Source organism: Panthera leo, chromosome D3, assembly GCF_018350215.1.
Source record: "Panthera leo isolate Ple1 chromosome D3, P.leo_Ple1_pat1.1, whole genome shotgun sequence".
Classification (NCBI taxonomy): Eukaryota; Metazoa; Chordata; class Mammalia; order Carnivora; family Felidae; genus Panthera; species Panthera leo.
The window spans coordinates 9,218,835-9,245,030 of NC_056690.1; the positions used below are offsets into that span (position 1 = coordinate 9,218,835).

At 37.8% G+C, this 26,196-nt stretch overlaps 1 protein-coding gene across 7 annotated transcripts in view; it reads right to left on the reverse strand.

Moving 5' to 3' along the window:
- ATXN2 (ataxin 2) overlaps nucleotides 1-26,196 on the reverse strand; it is a 127,774-nt gene that overhangs the window by 68,562 nt on the left and 33,016 nt on the right. For all 7 annotated transcript variants that reach the window (XM_042911725.1, XM_042911727.1, XM_042911724.1 and 4 more), the window contains exons 2-5: nucleotides 24,602-24,635; nucleotides 23,097-23,156; nucleotides 22,530-22,601; nucleotides 21,827-21,977 (exon numbers count right to left, since the gene is read on the reverse strand). In XM_042911725.1, the coding sequence (XP_042767659.1) occupies nucleotides 21,827-21,977; nucleotides 22,530-22,601; nucleotides 23,097-23,156; nucleotides 24,602-24,635 (317 nt within the window). The remainder of the gene's footprint in view (nucleotides 1-21,826; nucleotides 21,978-22,529; nucleotides 22,602-23,096; nucleotides 23,157-24,601; nucleotides 24,636-26,196) is intronic.

The following is a 26,196-nucleotide window of genomic DNA, read 5'->3' on the forward strand; positions in this document are numbered from 1 at the left end:
GGTCGGGGAGGGTGAATGGGTGAAACGGTGATGGGGATTAAGAGAACATTTACCATGATGAGCAATGAGTAATGTATAGAAGTGCTGAATCACTATATTGTACATGTATATCGAATATAACACTGTATGTTAACCATATTGGAATTAAAGTTTAAAACACAGACACACACACACACACACACACACACACACACACACACACACACACAAAACAACAATCAATCAATAGTAGTGTTCCCTGATTATCCCAAATCTTCAAGTAACAAAAATGATTACACAAAGACTACACATACTAGAGGTTAAAGCATTAGTTATATTTTATAAAATACTGAGGTTTTTATCTACATATATTTCTGCAAAGTATTAAAACAAGATACATGTTAGAAAAGAAAAAAAAAAAAAAAAACAGAAACGAGATGGGGATAATGAACACAGTAAGGGGCCAAGATGTGTGCACAGGCACAACAAAATAAGGAGACAAATGGAGGCGTTCTCAGGCAAGAGGGAGAAAAAGGAGTAAGACAGAAATTCAAAGGGGGGTGGGGAGGGCCTAGCTGGCTCAGTCATTAGAGCATGTGATTCTTCATCTTGGGGTCTCCTGAGTTCAAGCCCCACGTTGGGCACACAGCTTACTTAAAAAATAATAAAATAATAATGAGAGAAATGCAAGGAGATGGGGCACCGGGAACCTTTATCTAGATTAGGGATTCTTAACCTTTCTTTTATCCATGGATCCCCCTTAGCATTTGGGGGGAGCCTATGGATTTAAACGCATAAAATAAATCGGAAATCAAAAGAGATCAAATATAATGAAATGTAGGCATCAAAATCTGAAAATCCAAATCAGTGCAACAGTAATACACATGCTTCTTTATTAATGCATTAATCTGTAAGATCTAACAGCAAATTTAATACTATAATTTTCAAAAGGTGAGGAGCATAACATGTCAAGATATCTACATCTATACAAGTGATATGAAATTAACTGAGTTCTATAAGTGCTAAAGTCACAGATACTGCTAATACTAACGATTTGTTAATGGAAAAGAAATGCTAAATTTCTTTTTTGCTTGATTGTAAGTAATCTCTATACCCCAGGTGGGGCTCGAACTCATGACCCCGAGATCAAGAGTCACATGTTCCACTGACTGAGCCAGCCAGGCACCCAGAAATGCTAAATTTCAATCAGAAACTAGTGAAAACAAAGATGTAATATTTTTTCCCATCCAAGTTTATCAATGCCCTGAATCCTCTCCATGAACCATTTGGGAATCCATGGATCCAGGTTAAGGACTCTGCCTATATGTTCTGAAAAGCAAGAAGAAAGAACATTCTGTGATAGATAAAGGAAATGAGGTGACAGAGTAAGGAATCAAAAAGGGTGATCACAGGGGTGCCTGGGTGGCTCAGTCAGTTAAGCATCCAACTTCGGTTCAAGTCACGATCTCACGGTTTGTGAGTTTGAGCCCCGCATCGGGCTCTGTGCTGACAGCTCGGAGCCTGGAGCCTACTTCGGATTCTGTGTCTCCTTCTCTCTCTGCCCCTCCCCAACTTGTGTTCTATGTCTCTCAAAAAAATAAATAAATAAACGTAAAAAAAATTTTTTTTAAAAAAGGGGGTGATAAAGGTGGCAGAAACAGGTTTAAAAAAAAAAAAAAAAAAAAGATGGCCATGGAAAGGTCAGAGTCCTAAAAGGGACAGGAAAAAAGGGAGTAGAAGAGTAAAGATTAAGCTGACCATGATCAGAGCAGACCCTGGGGGGGGGGGGGGAGGGCACTATGAAAGAAAAGCAGTTACAGATGATGACAAAGTCATGAAAGCAGACGGCTAAAATAAGATAGAAATGAAAGGTACTGAATAACATAGCTTAGAAGACGTAAGTTTACACAGGAATAGTGTTCTGTTCCAAATGACCAACCTGAGAATTAATTCTTACAACATCTACCATTGCAAAAACATCTGAAGGTATCAGGGTCCCAGCCACAAAACCATGGGAAACTTGAATGCATTTCAAAGGTTTATACTCTTCTGTTCTAAACACCAATCGGCTACAGTTATAAAATACACCAGACAACAGCACTTGCCCACTAAAAAATGCAGCACCAGATACGTTCCATTATGAATGACCACAACTATTTCCTAATTTTAATTCTGGGCATATCAAACAGAACTATTTAATATTTAAAATGCTAACGGGTGCATGAGTCAGTTTAGAGTCCAACTCTTGGTTTCAGCTCAGGTCATGACCTCACGGTTCTTGAGTTCGAGCCCAGCATCAGGCTCTGCACTGACAGTGTAGATGGACCCTACTTGGGATTCTCTCACCCCACCTCTCTCTCTGCCCTTTCCCTGCTCTCTTTCAAAATAAGTAATTATGTTTTTTACATGCTATAAGTAGTTTATCTGATATACCACGGAGATGACATTGTATTACCACAAAATTCAAGTCTTTGAGGTTAGATAGATCCATAGAAAGTCAGCCCCAAAGTTTTTTCTTTACCTGGAAAATTTGGGAGAGACAACAAACTGGGAAGAGCTAATACAAATTATTAAAAATAAAATATACCTCATCCTGACTTCAGACATGGCAGGGTCAGGACAAGAAACAAGGATCTCTCTCTGCAATGCACATACCACCCCCCACCCCCCGCCCCGAAAGAAGCAACAAAGCCATCTCTACTTGTATCTTCTTGTGCCAGCAGCTGAAATTCTCAACCAAACACCTGTCTTTCAAAGTCTTTTGTGGAGAGATGCCCGAGTGGCTCAAGTCAGTTAAGCATCCAACTTTGGCTCAGGTCATAATCTCAAGGTTTGAGGGTTCAAGCCCTGCGTTGGGCTCTATGCTGACAGCTGGGAGCCAAAAGCCTGCTTTGGATTCCGTGTCTCCTTCTCTCTCTCTGCTCTTCCCCCACTCGTGCTCGGTCTCTGTCGTTCTCAAAAATGAATAAATACAAAAAAAAATTTTTAGGGGTGTCTGGGTGGCTCCATCAGCTGAGCGTCTGACTTCAGCTCAGATCATCACTCATGAGTTCGAGCCCCACATCAGGCTCTCTGCTGTCAGCATGGAACCCGCTTCGGTTTCCTGTCTCCCTCTCTCTGCCCCTCCCCAGCTCATGCTTTCTCTCTGTCTCAAAAATAAATAAAACATCTTTAAAAACAAAATTTTAAGAGGTAAAAAAAAAAAAAAAAAAATGTTTTCTGTATGGATGTCTAGCTGGCTCAGTAAGTGGAGCATATGACTTCTCAATCTTGGGGTTCTGAGCTTATGCACCATGTTGGGTATAGAGATTACTTAAAAATAAAATCTTAATTTAAAAAAAGTCTTGTTTAATAAAATAAAATACAAAAGTGGCAAAACTGTGACTTTCCAGTAGATGGAGAGGCTAACATAAGGAAGAACACACTGGTCCACAGTCACGTGACACCCAACAACATTGTTACAGGATAGGACACACCAACACAACAAAATTAACAGAAGGCCAACCACTTGTATCCCTAAATCTTATACAAAATTTTAAGTCACTTAAAAATAATTTCCTACTATAATAGAAAAGGATGTCATTTTTTCAAACAGAGAAGAACCAATTAATCCTATCTTTGCCTCTAGGGCACTGAGCAAGGAAAATGAGTTTTGTGACCCACAAGCAGAAAGGGGGGTGTTTTTACCCTGGTTAGCACAAAAATAAAAATAAATGATTCTCTAAGGTATGGTATCTTTTAATCTTACGGTTTCAAACAAGTTGATTTGATACTACTCTTCACAAATGAATACATTGTACACACTGATATAAATCCAAATACATATGCATTTCTAACACACACAATACGAAAGGCAAATTAATTATTTTAAAGTAACTTCAAATAGACTGTATGTATGTATGTTTTAATACTTAACTCCCTTACCTGTGTTTCTGTCTTTTCTCACTTGTGTAAGAATCATTTGGGCCTTATGTTAAAGTTAACACTTAGGATTTTGTTTTTTATATTTTAAAAGAAAATTAAAATGCCTAGAAGGATATTAAGATTGCCTAGAAGCAATCTTCTATAAGAAAAATATAATCTGGATATGTCATGTTGTAGGAAAGCCATTTTTAGAATGGCTAGAAACAACTGCTTTCTTGAGTTTCCTGAAAATCAGTGGTAATTCCAGTTTCTAATAGTCTTATGGCAATATGTCTAAGTAAGGAAAAAACAAAACTAGCTTTCCTCTGATTTGAATGTAGTAAGTATAATAAAATTTTTTAAATATCAATTGGGAAATAAATATATGTTGGGAACCACCTTCTATCTGTACAACATAATGCTAGCCACCATGGGGAGTACACATCCCTAGTTCTATAAACTATGTTTCTAAACTGCAGAAAATTATAATGCATTAGGAGAAAAAAGATGTCACACACAGAGTATAGGAATGCTGAGTATTCGGTACATGAGGTAAACAACTGGCTCTCCAACTTTGTTCCATGAACCTTATGATTTCTTACGGGTACCTCAACAGACAAAAGGAAAGCTGGATAAGTCAAGGTTCTAGGACACCACTCCCTTCCCAACTTTCCTCTCACCACTACTTTGTTGTAAACATGTTCAACGTGACATTTCATTGGAGGCAGGGGAAAACAAACTACTGTGCTATAAATAAAACAGTAAATTTTAGTAGTCAGGGGCACCTGGGTGGCTCAGTTGGTTTAGCATCTGACTCTCAGTTTCCCCTCAGGTTGTGAATCCAAGGTTGTGGGGCTGAGCCAGGCGACAGGCTCCGCATTGAGTATGGAGGCTGCTTAGGATTATCTCTCTCTCTCTCTCTCTCTCCCCGCTCCCCTCTGTCCCTTTCCACCTGCTCTCTCTCTCTCTTACACTAAGATAAAAAAAGAAGGGGCACTTGAGCGGCTCAGTCGGTTAAACGTCCAACTTCGGCTCAGGTCATGATCTCACAGTTCGTGAGTTCGAGCCCCGCATTAGGTTCTGGGCTGACAGTTCAGAGCCTGGAGCCTGCTTCAGATTCTGTGTCTCCCTCTGTCTGCCCCTCCATTGCTTGCACGCTGTCTCTTGCACTGTCTCAAAAATAAATAAATATTTTTAAAATTTTTTTTAATAAAAAAAGAAAAAGAAAAAAGAGAAGTTCCCCTGGGAAGGGCCCTGAATGTTAAGGTACAGCATCTCAACTTTATTTTGTAAGCAACAGGGGATACTGTAGATTTTTAAGAAATGAAAATAAAAGCAATGCTTAAGAATTTCTTTGTGCTAATGTCCAAGACTGACTGGAAGTGACAGGATCTGGAAGGAAGTTAACTAGGAAATTACAGTAATGTTTGGATACAAACTATCCAGGGAAACAGAGAGGAAGAAAAGAATGAGGATGTGACATTATCAAGGAAAAGTTTACAAAGCAAGGTAAAAGGAAGAAAACAGTAACTTTCTTCCCAAACATAAGCCAAAATAGTCCTTGTGTCTGTTATTTCACTACAAGCAGTTCAAGAAAAAGGATGGATGAAAAAGATGGGACTACTCTGGAAGTGTACTATGAGCTAAAAGGGTAAATCCAGTTCAGCTTACATAGTCTCTAAGACTCAATCTAGACTAGATATTTTAGGTTGTCCACTCTTACTTATCATTTGCTTCAAAGGAATGAAAGTTTTGGCTTTTATCTCCAAAAGTTGTTTTATAAAATACTGTTACTTTGAAACACAACAAATATCTGACCCTCTAAAATATTAACTACAAAGTTGTTTTGGTTATTGCAGACAAGGAATTTTACAAAGCAGACGTGCATAAATGGCATAATCAGTGGAAAATTAATAAATAAGCAATACAGAAGCAGAACAGACAAGCTCAAAGTATGTTCTCACTTAAAGCTCAAAATTTAGTGTCTATCCTACTAAGAGTCAAAAGAAAGATTTACATTAGGTATAAAGACTATAAAACAATACTGCTCTAATCTGAAAACGAGAAACAATTTTTAAATTCCATTTACAATAACAAATTCCATTTTGGATTTTTTTTAATGTTTATATTTGAGAGACAGATACAGAGTATGAGCAGGGGAGGGGCAGAGAAAGAGGGGGACACAGAATTTGAAGCAAGCTCCAGGTTCTGAGCTGCCAGCACAGAACTCGAACCCACAAACTGTGAGATCATGACCTGAGCTGAAGTTGAAGGCCTCACTGACTGAGCCACCCAGCCGCCCCCATTTCGGGTATTTTTTATCCAAAAAAATAGAATACTTAGCAATAAAGCTATCAAGAGAAGTGTGAACCTTGTACACTGGTAACTACAAAACGTTTCTGAAGAAAATTAAAGATGACCTAAGTAAATGGAAAGATGTATTATGTGCTTCGACTAGAAGATTTATGGTAACATATCCCAAAATTATCTCTAGATTCAATGCAATCCCTATTAAAAATCCCGGCTGTCATTTTGCAGAAATTGACAAGATGATCCTAAAATCACATGGAAATGCAAGGGACTCAGAACAGCCAATCTTGAAAAAAAACATACTTGGAAGATTGACACTTGAATTCAAAACTTACTCAAAGGTACAGTAATCAAAACAGTATAATACTAGCATAAGGACAGATAATACAAATCTATGGGATATCACTGAGAGTCCAGAAGTAAATCTTTACATTTATAATCAATGTAACTTCAACAACAAAGGTGCCAAGACAGTTCAATGGGAAAAAGAACAGTCTTTTCAAAATACTGTACTTGGATATGCACATGTAAAAAACCATGAAGCTGGAGCCCTACCTCAGACTTCATGTAAAAATTAACTCAAAATGGATCAGACACCTAAATATGAGAGCTAAAACTATAAAAATCTTACAGGAAAGCAGAGGAACAAATCTTCATAATCTCGGAGTAAGCAACTTGCTTAGATAGGACACAAAAAGCACAAACAACAACAAAGAAAACAAAGATAAACTGGACTTCATCCAAACCGAAACCTTCTGTGCTTTAAAGGACACCAGCAAAAAAGTGAAAAGACAACCCGCATAATGGGGAAAACATATCATGTCTGATAAGGGGATAAATGGTATCCAGAATATTTAAGGAATTCTTACAACTTAGTAATAAAAGATAATCTAATTTAAAGTGTGGGCAAAGATCTGTATAGACCTTCTTCCAAAGGAGATTATACACTTTCGATAAGCACATGAAAAGATTCACATCATTAATCACTACAGAAATGCAAACCAAAACCACGTGAGATACTACTTCACAACCACCCACCAGGATAGCTATAATAAAAAAGACAGACAACTGCTGATGAAGGGATAGAAAAACTGGAGCCCTCATACTGCTGATGGGATGGTAAAATGACACAGCCACTCTCAAAAACCATCCCAGCAGTTCCCTTAAAAGGTTAAACTTTGAGTTCTCACATATGTCCGAGCAATTCCACCCCTAAGTATATGCTCAAAAGAAATGAAAACAAAATATCCACACAAAAATCAGAACATCAATGATCCCAGCAGAATTATTCATGACAATCAAAAAGTAGAAATAAATGAAATGTCCATCAACTGATAAATGCGTAACTAAAATGTAGTATACCCAGAATGGACCTAAAAAGCATTACACTAAGTAAAATAAATCAGAGAAAAACAAGTACCATATGATTTCACTTCCATGTGGAGTATAAAAGACAAAACAAATGAACAAACACAAACAAAATAAAAACGGGGCGGGGCGGGGGGCCTGGGTGGCGTAGACGGTTAAGCGTCCAACTCTTGATCTCGGCTCAGGTCATGGTCTCACAGTTCTTGAGTTCAAGCCCCACATCGGGCTCTGCACTGGTATTGCAGAGCCTGCTTGGGATTCTGCCTCTACTTCTCTCTGACCCTCCTCCACTTGTGCTCTCTCTCTCTCTCTCTCTCTCAAAAAATAAACTTTAAATTTTTTTTTTCAAAAAAAACCCCAAAAAACGGGCACCTGGGTGGCTCAGTCAGTTGAGCATCCAACTTCAGCTCAGGTCATGACTGTACAGTTCATGGGTTAGAGCCCTGCAACAGGCTCCGCGCTGACAGCTGACAGCTCAGAGCCTGGAGCCTGCTTTGGATTCTGTGTCTCCCTCTCCTTCTGCCCCTCCCTCCCTCTCTCTCTCTCTCCCAAAAATAAGTAAACATTAAAAAAAGGGTTTTTTTTTGTTTTGTTTTGTTTTTTTTTTTAAACAAAAAACAGAAAGCTAAACACAGAGAACAAACTGGTGGTTGACAGTGGGGAGGTAAGGAAAGCACACAATAGATAAAGGGGATTAAGAGTCTCAAACTTCAAATTATAAAAGAAGTCACAGAGATGAGAAGTACAGCATAGGGAATATAGTCAATAATATTGTAACAATGTATGAGGACAGATGGTGACTACACGATACCTGTCATGGCAAGCACTGGGTAATGTACACAAGTGTTGAAATCAATGTGAGGTACTTGAAATTGATATAACATCGTATGTTATTTATATGCCAATAAAAATGTAGTATACCCATACAATGGATTATTATTTGGCAATGAAAAGATTCACTGATACGTGGATGGATGAACCTTAAACACATATACTAAGTGAAACAAGCCTGTCACAAAAGGCCACATACTGTATGACTCTATCTTTTTAAAATTTTTTATGTTTATTTATTTATTTTGAGAGCGAGCGAGAGAGCACAAGCAGGGGAGGGGCAGAGAGAGGAGAAAGAGAATCTCAAGCAGGTTCTGCACGGTCAGCAGAGCCCAATGTTGGGCTTGAACTCACGAACCATGAGATCATGAACGGAGCTGAAACCAAGAGACGGAGGCTTAACAGACTGAGCCACCCAGGTGCCCCTTTCTCTGATTCTATTACTATGCAATATCCACAATGGGCAAACCCACAAAGACAGAAAGATTAGTAGTCTTCCAGGGCTGGGGAGGTTGGAACCAAGTAGGGACTGACTGCTAAAGGGTGTGGGGCTTTTTAGAGTGAAGATATTCTAAAATTAACTGTAGTGACAGATTCTATGAATATACTAAAAAAAAACTGAATTGTGCAATTTAAACGAACTATAATGTATGTGAATTATGTATCAATAAAACTGTTATTAAGAAAAATCCAAGGGGTGCCTGGGTGGCTCAGTCGGTTAAGCGTCCGACTTCGGCTCAGGTCATGATCTCACGGTCGGAGAGTTCGAGCCCCGCGTTGGGCTCTGTGCTGACAGCTCAGAGCCTGGAGCCTGTTTCAGATTCTGTGTCTCCCTCTCTCTCTCTCTCTCTCTGACCCTCCCCCATTCATGCTCTGTCTCTCTCTGTCTCAAAAATAAATAAACTTAAAAAAAAAAAAAATTAAAAAAAAAAAATCCAATATTGCTCTCAACAGTCCAAAAAATGAGGACTAGGTCACCTTGGTCCCCTCCCCAAAATTACCTTACCAAAAGGCAACTCAAAATCTGGAGATATTTCAGGGCTTGAAATCTTTTATTTCCACAATGCTGTCTTGTGACTCAGCAATGAGGGAAAATGCCAGTATTTAAATAGACAAATCTTTACTTGGCAAAACTATGTGGCCAAAGGGGACAGAAGATACACTTTCTGAGAAACTTCAGGATAGTCAGGACCCTGCACTGCCATGTCCTGACCTTAACCGAGGCACGCAGTTCAAGAGATGACACAGAAGCAGGAGCTTCCTGGTGTTCAGGATTTGGGGCTTGATGCCTACTGTACTGATGGTTCAAAATAATACAGCTACCAACAGGAACAAAGTTTCAAGCGAGAAACACATTCATTTTTGTCTAACTTTAGTTGAACAGGCATTCATTTTGACAACTTTCAAGTAACACTGGTCACAAAACAGGCAACTGCTTATTCTGTCAGGCCTATTGCTCTGCATCCAAATCTATGAATGCACATTTGACTGGTAATAATGTATCAAACCAGTGATCATATTATCATCTGTTTTATGTTAACCTGAAATAAAGTACCTAAATAATGTCTTTGCACATTATCTTGTTTAAAGCTAGTAGTAAAATACAGACTTTCTTACAGACAGTGCTTATTGATCTCAGAAACTGAATCATAACTGGTGACTTAAGGCTGTAGTCATTTCTTCTCTTTTGAAATGACAACCAAATGGTAAAATCAGAAAAACTTCAAGGCTACAAAGCCTCAAATTCCTTTAAAAGAAAAATTACATAAATCAGATTTTATTGTGGACATAATTCACTTTTAGCATCTGATAGCATTTACTCATATGGAAATAAAGACTGCATCGCTGTAAAAGCTACCTTGGAAAGACTGAAAACGAATGTCATCCACTTAAAAGCATAGCAACACACTTTTTATAAAGACTACACAACTTCAAAATGCAGCCTTAAAAAAAAAAAAAGACAGGGGGAGGTCTCTTCTTACTGATCACTATATGCAACTATGAAAAAAAAAGTCATTATTCTCTGCTCTCTGACAACAAAATTACATGGCATAGAGTAGTACTTACTTTCTAACTGTGATTTCCATAAAAATTTCTGAGTCCCAGAACTCAAAGTAAATTTACCACTCAAGGAAAAAATGACAGAACCTTAGTAAGAAAATGGAGATGGAGACTATCAGAACAGCTGTAGCAGGTAAAATCTAAAGGATATCAACTTCAAAAGTGCAAATACAGTGGAAAGAAAGCAGCGATAACACGCTTTCTGAAACACAGTAAGCCACCTAAAAAAAATTCTTTCCTGAGCAAAAAGCAGCTCCAAGGAAAAGGATAGTATATCATGTTGGGAGTCTTTAGTTTCAGTCCAAACATCACCTACTGTGTTAAAACTAAATTAATAAATATTAAAATAACAGACTCTATGGTTTTCTAGTTAGAACCAAACCAAGCCTGGGGCCTCTGGGTGACTCAGGTGGTTGACTGTCCAACTCTTGATTTCAGCTCAGGTCATGATCTCAGGATCATGGGATTGAGCCCTGCATTGGGCTCCTCACTGAGCACAGAGCCTGCTTAAGATTCTCTCTGTCTCTCTCTCCCCCTTGCCCCCTTTCCCCAGCTTGTGTGCGCGCGCGCTCTCTCTTTCTTTTTCTTTTTTTGAGAGAGAGAGAGAAAGAAAAAAGAAAACAAACCACCCAAATCGTTTTCTTTTGTTCTTTTCTGAGATCTGGTCCAAGTTCCCTTTTGACCAAAGTCTGGAAAGAATTAACTGATATGAAAAAGCAAACCCTGGGGTGCCTGGGTGGCTGAGTCAGTTAAGCGTCCGACTTCCGTTCAGGTTGTATCTCACAGTTCGTGAGTTTGAGCCCTGCATTGGGCCCTCTGCTGTCAGCACAGAGCCCAGTATAGATCCTCTGTCCCCCCCCCCCCCCTTTTTTGCCCCTCCCCTGTTCATGCTTGCTCTCTCTCAAAAATAAACATTAAAAATTAGGAGAAGAAGAAGAAGCAGCAGCACACCCTAAATACCATTCTTGTTAAACACAGCTTGCAATTTAATTTGTCTCTGTCCCACATATGGAGCCCAATAGATAAGCCTAGAATGTAAGTAGGAAACAGGACAATCTCAATCAATGCAACATTTAGAAAGTGCACACAATAGGGCTTCGACAATAAATGGCCCTAAAAATGCTTCTGATGCTACAGTATTTGAACAAAAGTTTAAAGTGCTTAGAGTCAGTAGCTCTTTGTAACACTGATTTATGCCAAAATACATTAATGATGAAGAAACCTCACATTCTTCTTACATAAAATGATTATATTTCATAGTACTCTGATATTTTTTAAATCCCTGAGAGAAAAATATATACAACTTAAATATTAAAAAGCAGTTCTTGGGGCACCTGGGTGGCTCAGTTAAGCGTCTGACTTCGGCTCAGGTCATGATCTCACAGCTTGTGGGTTCGAGCCCCGTGTCAGGCTCTGTGCTGACAGCTTGGAGCCTGGAGCCTGGAGCCTGCTTTGGATTCTGTGTCTCCCTCTCTCTGCCCCTCCCCCACTCATGCTCGCTCTCTCTCTCTCTCTCTCTCTCTCTCAATAATAAACATTAAAAATCTTTCAAAAAAAAAAGCAGTTCTTACTTTCTTGATTAATAAACTCTATAAAATGTATATATTGGATTCTCTAAACTTCAGGCAAAATATTTTTAAGATAAAATATTTCATCTTATTTTTACTAACCCACTACATAACACAAAAACACTGCAACTGGTAACATAACATTTGAGAAGCAATTTTCTTAAAAATCTAAATACGGAGAATTAAAAATGGGACTGAAATTTTCAGAAATTTTACCATTTAAAACACTACTGTAGAAGACTTAAAAATCAACCAAGCATCAGCAATAAAAATTTAAACCCAGAAACCGTATTTCTTTGAAAGATCTAAATGAAGGAGCGCCTGGGGCGCCTGGGTGGCTCAGTCGGTTGAGCATCCGACTTCGGCTCAGGTCATGATCTCGCGGTTCGTGAGTTCAGGCCCCGCGTCGGGCTCTGTGCTGACAGCTCAGAGCCCGGAGTCTGCTTCGGATTCTGTGTCTCTCTCTCTCTCTGCCCTCCCTCGCTCATGCTCTGTCTCTCCCTGTCTCAGAAATAAATAAACATTAAAAAAAAAAAAAAAATTTTTTTTTTTTTTTTTTTTTTTTTTAAATAAATGAAGGAGCACCTGAGTGGCTCAGTCAGTTAAGCATCCAACTCTTGGTTTTGGCTCAGGTCAGATCTCATGGTTTGTGGGTTCACAAGCCTGAGTTGGGCTGTGCTGACAGCGTGGAACCTACTTGGGATTCTCTCTCTCCCTTTCTCTCTGCCCCTCCCCTGCTGTTTCGTGCTTGTGTTCTCTCTCTTATAAAATAAATAAATTTTGAAAAGATCTAAATGAATATCAATAGTCAAGACTCCACACAATCAAATGCACACCAAATTCTACAGCAAAGCGTGATAAATAGAACACAGAACTAGATAAAATGGAAACCCACTACGTAAGGCTTGTTTCGCTTAGATTCCACAGAATGTAACATTTCTATTTCTCATATTATCTCCAAAAGAGATCAAAAGAAACTCTAACAAGATGCCAATAGAAAGATACTTTGTGGAGTGGGGTATCAGGATGGTGACACAGTTTTCAGCTTCTTCATTAGGCTCCTGGTTCAGAGCTCCATTTTGACAGGGGAGGAGGAGTCTTTAATCTCTGCCATCAGAAAGAATGAAATGGGTCTAATCATTGTTAGACCAATTTTTTTTTATAAAAGGTACTGTTTTAATCTCAAAAGTTAAAGAGAGAGAAAGGAAAATGGAAAGAAAGATTTTGTCGAAAACCTGGGGGTGGGTGGGTGGGGGAAGTAAATTCAGAAATGTTCAGGAAGCAAAAAAACAGAATTTGGGAACTGAACTGCCATTACTATTCAATATTCTTTTGACAACTTAATTTTACAGCGAAGTGTTGAGAAATAAAGAAAAAGTTGGTAAATAAAACTAATTCCAATTCTTACAGCTGTACAAACACCTTTCTGTTTCGTTGGCAAACATATAAACTGTCCTTATGTAAATTAGAAGAACAACTGTTCAAGTGCACATGCTCTTAAAACTCTCTTGATCTGGGTAAAAAAGCAATTTCTATTTACAGTCAAATGTAATAGAAATTAAAATGCAGATCATTTATCCACATTCCCTCACTGTCCCGCTTTATTACTACTTTTTACATATGTGCTATTCCTGGGACTTAATGGAGACCGTACAGAGCAAGAGAAAAAATAAAACTAAAAGCAGACAGTAACTAACTGGGTATACCAGCATTACATAATACTACCAAGTAAACTGTCTTCCTGGACTCATCTGAATTACCTACTAGACAGCTCAAAAATGCTACTTGTTTTGACTTAAACGGTCCCCACTAACAGAGTGTAAGTTGTTTTCTGACTGTCTATCATGTGCCGGTAATTAATCTTGCTCACTTTTCCCATTTAGCAAGCTGACAGATTAAAAGTCATTATTACTTTGAAACTGCACTTCTTTGATTACCACTGAGGTGGACTACCTTTCCATACGTTTACTGGCCATCTGTAAAACTTCTTTTATTCGATTTTCCCCAGTTTGCAGCATGTCTTCTAAAATTTTTTTTAATTTTTTTTTTTTTAATGTTTATTTATTTTTAAGAGAGAGACAGTATGAGAGAGGAAGGGGCAGAGAGAGGGAGACACAGAATCCGAAGCAGGATCCAGGCTCTGAGCTGTCAGCCCAGAATCCGACGCGGGACTTAAACTCATGGCCCCAAGATCAAGACCTGAGCTGAGATTAAGAGTCGGATGCTTAACCGACTGAGCCACCCAGGCACCCCTCATGTCTTCTAAAATTTATGATACTTTTAGACACATCTAAGTCTTGCAAAAATTTTTGCTTTGGTGGTCATGCTTATAACGTCCTTCCCCATCTCAAAATGATATAAATTCACAAATCTGCTCTCGTATTTCTACATGACTGGGTTTTTTTTAATTACTTCTTTTTAACCATTTAGGGTTTATTTTGATGATGGGTATGAAATAGGCATCTAATTCCCCCCAAATGTTGTACCAACACCATTTCCTAAATAATCCACCTTTACCATAGATCTAAAGTGTTATCTTTATCATATATTAACAAAACACCCATATGAATTTCCTCTGTTTTAGATTCTCTATTTTTTGCCACTTTGACAACTATGTTTTAATGCTAATACATTTTAATGTTTGGTAGGGCAAGTCCTCCCTTCATGAGTCTTGTAGAAAAAATTTTCCCAAATTCTTCTGTTAATAAATGTTACCTTATAAATGTAGGAATCATTTTCTCACTTTCTATAAAGATAGAGATGTTATCTTTAGCGATTATGTTGAGGAAAAAAGACAACTTTCAAGTGTTACATATTTCCATTCAACGTACGGCACGTTTTCTCCATTTAGTAAAATCTTTTATGTCCTTCAGCAGTGTTTTCATAAAAAATCTTCAGCCTATTCACATGTACTATGTTTGTCTCTACATTCTTCTAAGTTCTGTTCCTATTGAGAATGTTTTCCTTTTATATCAGTAGCTGATTAATGACGCTGAACAGTGACCAGTAATGTCCATATGTATCTTAAGTCAGACCTTCCTCTTATTAGTACTAAACAATATTTTTATTTTGTTTATCTAAATAAAATCCTATTTTATTCTAGTGGTTTTGTTTGCTTTTTATTTTTACTTATTTATTTTAGTGTGTTTATTTATTGTGAGAGAGAGAGAAAGAGCGCGTGTGAGCACAAGAGGGGCAGACAAAGAGGGGGAGAGAAACAGAATCCCAAGCAAGCTCTGCACTGTCAGCACAGAGCCCTATGTGGGGCCTGAACTCAAACTGTGAGATCATGACCTGAGCTGAAACCAAGAGTCAAACACTTAACCAACTGAGCCCACCCAGGTGCCCCTATTTTGTTTTTAATAAATGAAGAATTATTGTTTTGACCTTGGCATACACATGGAAGAATACAGCAGAGTTTCCATATGCTCTAAAAACACATAAAGAAATGAAATTTTAATAAATCAGGTATTTTAATAAACATGCAATATTTCCCTATTGTACTTCAAACTACTCCATTTGGTGTTTCATCACCCGTTCTACTATATCTGTTTATTTTATCACCTGTTCTACTGTATCTGTTTGTTTGTTTTTATCACCTGTTCCACTATATATATATATATATATATTTTTTTTTTTTTTTAACTGAATAATCTCTGTATAAATCTCCATACTGGCCTCAGTAAATGCGAGTTTCCACTTAACTACTTGGCCCCAGTATGGACACACATCCTTCTCTCACTAGCCCACAGCAAAGCTGAAACAGTAGACTCTCTAATGGTTCAGTTTTAACAGAAGAATATTAAAACAGTTACTCAGCAGGCTCACTAAAAAACTAGTCCAAAGCCCACAGGCCCACACCAACTTCTTTATAGCGCTTTCCTGCACAGTTCCTTGGATAGCCCCCGGCCAAGACCACCTGCTTATCCATCACCCCATCTGCCTACCCACCACAGGGCCTACCCTCCCTCCTGCCACAGGGCAGGCTATTGATCTTGAGCACTTGTTCAACTTTACAGCTGCTTGCCTGTCCAACATTAGCACCTCCTGCCCATCTACAGAGCCTACTGCCCTACTAGAACACCACCCACGAATGAATTTAGAGCACATTTAAATTGATCCTCAGAATTTAAGTCTTCCCAGGTCATAGCCAGCTGAGATTTGTCTCTTCTTAGATATAACTGACACGGCATTCCTAATATCATGCCCTTCAGAAGAGATAATTCTCTGTTACTCGTAGGACCTTGCCCTATAGAGCTACAGGACAACCACATGAGAACACAATAGTGCCACACCAGAATAAAATAATCTGTATGACTTTCTCACTACCCTCTTATCACACATTCACAGTCCAACTTCTTCCAACTACTACAACCAATACAATTCTTCATGTCTCTGAACTCTATTTGGAATTCAATGCCACTAATTGTAACATTCCACTTTTCTTGAATTCCTTCACATGCCTTGGTATCTCCAACTGCGAAAATGCCTGGAGCGGAGCTTCTTAATACGGAGTACATGAACTCCCTAGGGAACTGTGAACACTACAGAATTAAGTGTAAAAGTCCATGTGCACAGTTTTTTCTAGGGTGAGGGTATACAGTTTCACTAAGTTCTCAAAAGGGACCCAAAATAGATTAAGTCTTGAATTTCTCTGTACTGTCTATAGCAACAAGCACAGCAACGAACACAATCCAGAGCTCAATAAGTATTTGCTGGCAGGCTGTATATGTAAGACTGCTTCTAGTTTTCTCACTCTTTACATAAAATAGTTGTTTGTTTTTTTTTAAGTATGTGTAAGTCCTAATTTCATTCACTCAAACAGACATTTACAATTGTGCCTGTCCTATGCACAGAAATACTATACTAGGCTCCAAGGATTAAAAAAAATTCTACAAAGCTCAAAGTATAATAGGGGAGAAACGTAATTATAATACAACGTGGTGTAAAGGCAATATACAAAGATGTTGGCAATAGGCTTATATATGGTAACTGAAATTAGCAGAGTATAAAACAACTGATACACGGTAAGAGCAGTGGGCAAAAAAACAAACACTGGGAACACAAACACATTTAAGAGCACTTTAACAGATATAAAGCCCAAGAATGAGCACAGAAGGAGTGATGAATAAAACACATGAGAAACAGAAGAGCAGCTTTCTGAAGGACGAAATCAACAGTGCCAAAATCAATATTAAGTCTGAAAAAGAGTACAGAGGACCTATGAATGAGGCGTTACTGGTAGCCCCAGAAGCTTGTAAGTTGTGAATATAAAAGGCAGATTACCATGCGATGAGTCCGTAGAAACTAAGAGTCAAGAAGTTTGAGTAAGAAAGGAAGACAGGATAGTAAGTAAGAAGAGTCCAGGACAAAAAGGAATTCTTTTCAGGAATAGAGGGGCTTGAATAGGTTTTTGGGCTAAAGCGAAGGAGCAACTAGAGAGGAAGAGGTTGAAGAGTCTGGAAACAGAGGTGACAGAAAAGAGCAAGAACCCAGGAATGGTGGAACACAGTCAAAAGCATGACTGGAGAAGTTGAGATTGAACAGGAAGTGAAATATCCCACCTACTAAAACCAAAGGAAAGAGAGTAATGATGGCAAGGGGAAGATAAAGTTGTAGGTAAGGGAGGGGGCAAATAGTTGAGGATGGAGATCATTCCCAGTAACTTAATTTTCTCATATGTGATTTTTCACTTATTGTGACAAAAGAGCTGGAAAGAAAGTGATTCTTCAAACTAAATCCAATTCGAATGGTCACAAACAAGGACTTAATGAAATTACACAATACTAGATTAGAGTCAAAGCATGAGTTTAGAGACAAAGTATATTCTATGTTATTTCACCAAAGACAATACAGTACGTATTTCTGATCAGCCCTAACAGACCAAACGCAGCAGGAAAAAAGATCTAGGACAAGAATTGGCAAGATTTTTTTGTAAAGGACCAGGTAATAAATATTGTTTGGCTTTGCAAGCCATATAGTCTCTATTCCAACCACTCAACTCTATCCCTGTGTCATGAAAGCAGCCACACACAGCACAAAAATAAGCAGGTATATTGTGTTACAATAAAACTTTATTTACCAATGAGTGAATCTGGCCCACAGGCCTGAAGTTTGCTGGCCCCTGTTCTCTAGGCTGAGAACACTTTTTCTTATTTTTTTATTTTTAGCGTTTATTTATTTTTGAGATAGGGAGAGACAGAGCATGAACGGGGGAGGGTCAGAGAGAGAGGGAGACACAGAATCTGAAACAGGCTCCAGGCTCTGAGCTGTCAGCACAGAGCCTGACGCGGGGCCTGAACCCACGGACCGCGAGATCATGACCTGAGCTAACGTCGGATGCTTAACCGACTGAGCCACCCAGGCACCCCTAGACTGAGAACACTTTTAAGGAAATGAAGCAGTAGAAAGAAGCGTAAGTTAGGAGAATGAAGAAAGACGAGCAGCCAGAACTAAAATGTAGCTGAGATATTAAAGAGCAAAATATGAGAAAAGCAGCAAAAGAAAAAGCAGAAAGAGAATGAAGGAGAAAATCAAGTGAGAAAGGAAAACTGGAAACAGGAAAGTAAAAAATGAGTAGAGATCATACGCCAATTCCAAAGTAGAAAGATGCAGAGACAAAAAGCAGCTGAATGCCCTACAAAATAGCAAAATGAAGAGGGGAAAATAAGAGCATCCCATATCTGCCTGCAATGGAATTCAGATAACGGATAAAACACACACGAATTTTCCAGTGATAACCTGACGGTCTAATTGTGGGTGTGCAAAAGGAATCCACAGCTTACAAAATGCAGAGTTACTCTTCATTTTGCCCACAACTCAAACTGGTAACATGTATAGCATTCAAGAGATCACATGAAACTTACCCATCATATCATAAAAAACAGATCAATTATTTCTAGGCCTTTTATTCACTTGCATATGTGTACAAATGTGACAACTTTAAAAACCTAGTAAAACAAAAAAACTTACTAAAATCAGTAGTCAGAATTAAGAAGTTAAAAGCCATACTAACTTAAGTTTTAAAAGTTTCCCCAAAATAAAGCCAAAGATTTTAAAAAGAAAAGAATCTTGAATAATCTGCATATTTATACTATACAGGAATTTTGTTTACTTTTGGCTTTGTGGGGAAATCCCTTAAGGTAAATGCAGGCTTATTCTGACTAAGCTAAACAACAAATGAGACTACATAATTTATGTCACAATAGTACAGTGTTCAAGAACATGAGTTGGGGGGTTAGAAGCTGCTAGGTTTGTGTCTTCACTTTACCAAGTTACTTAATCATGTCTTAATTTTTTGTAATTAATGAACCATGCCAATTAATTACCCTAAAAAGTTTTTTCTATACTAATAGCATCTCCAAAATAATATTTATAGAGGGCAAGGATAGTATTAATACTATCTGCCAGGACAGTATGAAGAATCTGGCTTAAGAGACCTGAAATCCTTCGGGCACCTGGGTGGTTCAGTGGGTTAAGCGTCCAACTTCAGCTCACGTCATGATCCCACAGCTCATGAGTTCAAGCCCCACGCTGGGCTCTGTGCTAACAAGCTCAGAGCCTGGAGCCTGCTTCAGATTCTGTGTCTCCCTCTCTCTGCCCCTCCCCCACTCACACTGTCTTTCTCTCTCAAAAAAATGAATGTTTAAAAAAAAAAAGAGAGAGAGAGAGAGAGGGACCTGAAATCCTCAACACATGACTTAATACTATTTTCAGGATACCATGCACTGGACACAATTGTATAATTCACTAAACCACTACAGTCTTTAAATAAAATACCTGAAATTACTCCACTATGGGATGTCCTCATCAAGAAAACTATATTTTTATGTATATAGCAAAATACATCCATCCCGTTATGAGTGTACTGAATAGTGTCAAAATTGTCGCTCTGATCTTTTTTCTTGGCTTTCTACAATGAACACAAATTACCTAAGAAATAAAGACATAATAAAATAATAAAATAAAATAAAAAATTTAAGACATTAATTTTGAAGAGGATCAAAGAATGGGATGCCACAGATATTTCCAAGTAACATTTATCTTTCCAAATTTAGGAAATGCTAATTCACTTTAAGAACAAAAGACAAAGCGTATTGTAAATGGCTATTAGCTAAATGGCCTGGTACCCAACAGAGTAAGGAACATTTTGTTGTTGTTGTGACCACTACTTTTTCCAGAGTGCCATGTACTACTAGATTCAACTAAAACTGTATTTTCCCTTTCAGCTTATTATCCAAAGTCAATTTTTAAATTTAAAACAGTGAAATACTTCAACAGTATAAGCATAAATATAATTTTGTGGTCCTAGGCATAAATAAGATCAACTCCAAAGGCAGCAACGAAAAAAAGACTTGTTTCCTTGTATGGGCCATTGAAGGACTCTTAGACAAAGAGTTGTAAATCAGAGACACAGACATTTGAGAAGGTACAAAAACAGAACACAGTGCTTTCTCCAGCACTGCAAACCAGTTACAGGTACCTAGCACTGCTAGCTTCTGAAAAAACAAGCTAACTATAGGTGAGAACCTTAAGAGGTCCAAAGGAAAGGCTTTAACTTTCTGGTGGCTTGTAATTTCTAAAAAACAGTGCAGAAAAATGAGCGCAACAAAAACAGCTGAATGATGAAAATCAAAAACTGTGGGGAGTTACAACTCACAATGGAATTGACTATAGAATCTGACCAGAAAAAATCAATTTAAGAATTTTTCAGCCAAGGGACCCCTGGGTGGCTCAGTCGATTAAGCGTCCTACTTCAGCTCAGGTCATGATCTCACAGTTCGTGAGTTCAAGCCCCACTTCGGCTGTCAGCTCAGAGCGTGCTACAGATTCTGTGTCTCCCTCTCTCTCTCTACCCCTCCCCCATTTGTGTACATACGCTCTCGCTGTCTCACTCTCTCTCTCAAAAATAAACATTAAAAAAAAAGGTTAGAGCCAAGTTCAAAATTGCCCAGAGCCTTTCAATGTGATGCTAAACACTCAGCACCGCATATACTCTCCAAATGAGTAACAGTAATTCCCATATTTTCCTCCTCAATGGACATTTGAAATGGACTAAATTTTAATATAACTATGTCATCCCTTTTAGTTTTTCAAAACAGTCCCATACTCTGAATGTTTTATTATTTTTTTAATATAATTTGTTATCAAATTGGCTAACATACAGTGTGTAAGATGTACTCTTGGTTTTGGAGGTAGATTCCTGTGGTTCATCGCTTACATATAACACCCAGTGCTCATCCCAACAAGTGCCCTCCTCAATGCCCATCACCCATTTTCTCCTCTCCTCCACCCCTCCTGAATGTTTTCTTAAATACGCATGTTCTACTTATCTTTTTCATCTTCATTAAGCCACTGTTTTTCTATCCATAGCTCTCTGCCCATTCTCTCTTACTCATATGTTATTTCCAGGTCATAAAACTATAACATTTATGGAACTATAAGCATGATAAAACTACATATGCATTATTTATAAACATCTTAAAATGAAAAGTTTATGAACTGAAGGCCAAATGGGACAAGAAATTTCAGTTGAGTATAATCAGTAGCATTCTTGACCATGAAACTATAGACTGAAAATCCCTTACAAACTTTAACAGAACACAAACTCTCATTATTTATCCTAAAGTATCAAGGAATCTTCCTCTGAAGTTTTAAATATTTTCCAACAAAAATGCATTAAAATTCCCATTTGTCCTAATCAGGTTACTCTTAAAAAAAAAAAAAGTCTGTATAATCAATGCATAAAGTCTTTGTTTGAATAAATCTTATAAACCATGACACATATTTAGGAAATCAAAATTCACCTCTTCTTGCATAACTGGAGTCCATGTCTTTAAACTGTACCACAACAAAGTCTGAACACTTGAACAAAATACTCTCCATTATTTCTTCACGTTTTGGCCCCGAACTGGATTCCATACTTTTCTCATGTGCAGCATCAAGTACCAAATCACACTAAAATGAGAAGCATGAGTAAATATTGAAAACACTTATAAAATATAAGAATTCTTCAGCATATCAAGGTACTATTTCTTAAATGCCCTTGACAAAAATAATCTATCTCAAGAGAATCTTATAATCAAACCTTTTTCTCAGAAATATGACCTATTATCTATTCCATCATTCAAAATACTTCTCACCTACAAGTTGGTCCTGCTACATAGTCTGTCTTAAGTAAACTAATGGTGATAAAGAATAGAATAATGAACCACTCAATCCCTCTTCAGGTCCACAATGCTTGAAAAGGTCAAGATACTGTAATAAGCCCACAAAAGCAAGTTTGATTATACAAAATAGTTTATAAAATAATCAGTATTTGAAACTGAAGAGCAAAATCTAAGTGGTAAAGTAACTAAACGTGAAAATGTGACAAACATGTCCACATCATAACTATTAAATTATTAAATCAGAAACTAACAGACACTGTCAGGAAGCCATACAAACATACAGCAGTTGATGATTCACGGGGTTTTACATTCAACAAAAAGAGAAAAGAGTAAAAATTACCTTAGGACTGTAGGTTTTAAAAACTCCTTCATATATACCTCCGTTTTTCACTTGTACTTCACATTTGGATCCCTAAAAACATACAATTAATTTATCAAAGAAACAGTGTGCTACCCAGTCTTGAGGGACAGTTGCTTTCATTTTATTTTTTATATAGCTCATCAGGCTTCATTCAACATATTAGGTATTTACTGATAGAACAATAAAAAATTTTAAAACATTAACAATACACTGAATTCTCAAAATTCCTCAGGAGGCCCTGCTCAGAGTTTGCAGTATGCATTTAAATACTGAAGTTAAGTATTTCTGACTCTGGTTCTATTAAGTGACAAAACAATGCACTAAAGACAATCATCTACTACTATTATTTTGTACATAGTAGGGTTAACAAGAATGCTTTTATAGTGAGTCACGATAGCTTGGATGGAGTTCTGTTTTTTCTAAATAATCCTGATTGTGACCTAAGAAATGATACTGCGAGAATCATTCATCTACATTTCAACACCATGAAATTACTTTATTGCACTACGCGCCAGGCAGTCTCTCCCCAATAATCTGGTAACTTACAACAACTGATGTAAGTATATGAACCATCCTCATATTTGCATAGATTCCATCAAAAGAAATCTGGAATTTTAAGAAAAAAATATTAGCAATCAGTATTTATCCTTGTGTATACATATTAGAGTTAACATTTAATTTGTTACAAAATGTTTAGTTAGCTTTATAATACCTTATGTGCATTAAAGAAAGATTTACTTTACTACAATCTTTTGTTTCCTTAGAGAAGAGGCTTAAGTTTTCAAAAGTGAAATCAGTCATACCATCTAACAATGTTTTGACTATACATGACACAAAAAAGCAAAAGTGAACTTCCATATATGAGAAAAGACAAAACCACAAATATTGGGGAGTAAAGGGAGGAGGGTTCACTACAAAGTGGCAGGAGTGATTTTTCAAAGTGAGAGAAATGTCCCATTATCTTGACTGTGGTGGTGGTTACACAATCGTATGCATCAAAACTCACAGACCTGTACACTAAATAGGTTTAAGTATATGTAAATAAATAAATGGGGTGGAGGGGTCTTTTGCAGAAAACACTTCACTATGTTCCCTCAGCACGTATCCATCAATCATGGATTTTTTCATTGATAAAAGTTCTAAATTTTAAAACCAGAAGGCTCTTTCCAAGGGAGAAAAATGGAAGGAACTAAAAGATAGCACATTAATTCAAAACCAAACACCCAAAGAACTCTGCAACTCCAGTCCTGGTGTTCCATTGATCTTTTTTAGGCATTTCGCATTTAGATTTGCCTTTAGCCATTTATAAAACAACAAATAACTTCTTATTAGGCAAGAAAAATACTATTAACAGAAAATTTTATATTTTGCATATAAAATCATCTCAAAAAACAACATACATAGCTAATAATTTTATACCAAACAGTACTGAAGTATAAAAGTTATGAGGGGTGCCTACGTGGCTCAGTCAGTTAACCGTCCAACTTCAGCTCAGGTCATGATCTCACAGTCTGTGAGTTTGAGTCCCCCCGTCAGCCTCTCTGCTGTCAGCACAGAGCCTGCTTCGGATCCTCTGTCCCCTCACTCTCTGGCCACCTACACTGCTCGTTTTCTCTCTCTCTCTCTCTCTCTCTCTCTCTCTCTCTCTCCTCTCTCCTCTCTTCTCTCTCGCTCACTCACTCACTCACTCAAAAATAAACATTAAAAAAAATTTTCTTTGGGCACCTGGGTGGTTCAGTCGGTTAAACATCTGACTTCAGCTCAGGACATGATCTCACAGTTCATGAGTTCGAGCCCCGTGTCAGGCTCTGTGTTGACAGCACGGAGCCTGGAGCCTGCTTCGGATTCTGTGTCTCCCTCTCTCTCTCTACCCCTCACTCACAGTCTGTCTCACTTTCTCTCTCAAAAATAAAAAAAAAAAATTTAACGTTGTAAGATATAAAATTCAAGAAAAAGGATTTTTTTTTTTTTACCTTGGCTTTGGTCCACCGGTTCAGAAATCACATTTTCATTACCAATTTTTCCAACCAACTAACATTAAAGTTACTCACCGTAGATTGAGGCAGTCCTTTGCTGTTTCGACCTCTGAAAAAATTAAATACTATGTTTATTAAATTCAACAGGCTAAACATACTAAAAAAATTTTTCAAATTTAAATTTCCTTCAAAGCATAATTCCATTCAAATAAAGCATAGGCAATCCATGGGTAAGGCTCATCTAATATTAACTATAAAGGCTACCTAAGTATGGTTCTCTCTGTGTTTGCTGGCTCAGAGGCCCAGAAAAGATATGGGTCATGGCAGGGAGGAAGGAAGAAATAATGTGAACATGATCAAAATAAAACAAAGTACAAATAAAAATAGCCTACTGGAAAAAATAACCAATACTAAATAATCTTTACTCCAAAAGTAACCTCTCACTCTGTTGGAGAAAACTACTTGGGAATAAAATATAAATTCTGTTCCTGATTTAACTGACATATTGACTGACATCAAAGTCACCTCCCATCTTTTCCCCCTGGTCTCTAAATACAGGCACTATGTTTACAAGTGCAGAAAAACACTTGAAAATAAGTTAAATAATTCAGAGCACTTTCATTTCTAAATAATAAGTACCTCTGTCAGTATCTATATAACAAGTGTCTTTCCTTGCCAACCCCCTACCTCTGAAACAATGCCGTACACCAAAGTCAGCTGTCAAGTAATTTCTAGTAAGGTAGACAATATTGTCAAGTGAGTTTAGTTACAGAGCATAACACAACCTAAGGCTTGTTCCAATGGAAAAGATTAGGCCCTTTATGAAATGATAGAAACATTAATAGAGTGAAATTCTATACTCCTCAGAAATATTAGTTACTCTGGAATTATAGGACTGGAATCTCATTTTTTTATTAATTTTTTTTTTTTAACGTTTATTTATTTTTGAGACAGAGACAGACAGAGCATGAACGGGGGAGGGGCAGAGAGAGAGGGAGACACAGAATTGGAAGCAGGCTCCAGGCTCTGAGCCATCAGGCCAGAGCCCGACGCAGGGCTCGAACTCACGGACCGTGAGATCATGACCTGAGCCGAAGTCGGACGCTTAACCGATTGAGCCACCCAGGCGCCCCTGGAATCTCATTTTAATAAAATAACCATGATACTCAAGCCACAAATTTAAAACATTCAAAGAGAAGTACAATTCAGGTCTAAAGAGTCTACCAGTATGTATGGTGCCAATTCCCAGTAAAATAGCACTGATCTTAGAACTCCAAGGACAGGATTGGTTTGCTCTCCAACCCAATCACTCTCTCTCATCTAGAAATTAACATCCGACCACAACACCTCTGAAATTCTTTCCATTTCTAACATTCTGATTCCGTAACTCTTTGCTTCACACATAGCACCGAGAGAGAAATTACTAAAGTCTAAGGAAGAGAATAATAATAGTAAGTAACTAATACCGCAAAAACCAGACCCTATGATAAGCACTATGTCCAATCTCTTACCCTTCACTTTACAGGTGAGGAAACCAAACCTTAGTTAATTATCTTGACTAAAATCCTCTAGTTCATGAGCAGGAGAGCTGGTATTGTAACCAGGTGACCCGAAGTCCAGGCTTTTCATTTCTAGGTTATACTGCCTCTCTAAAACTGCGTCACAAGGAA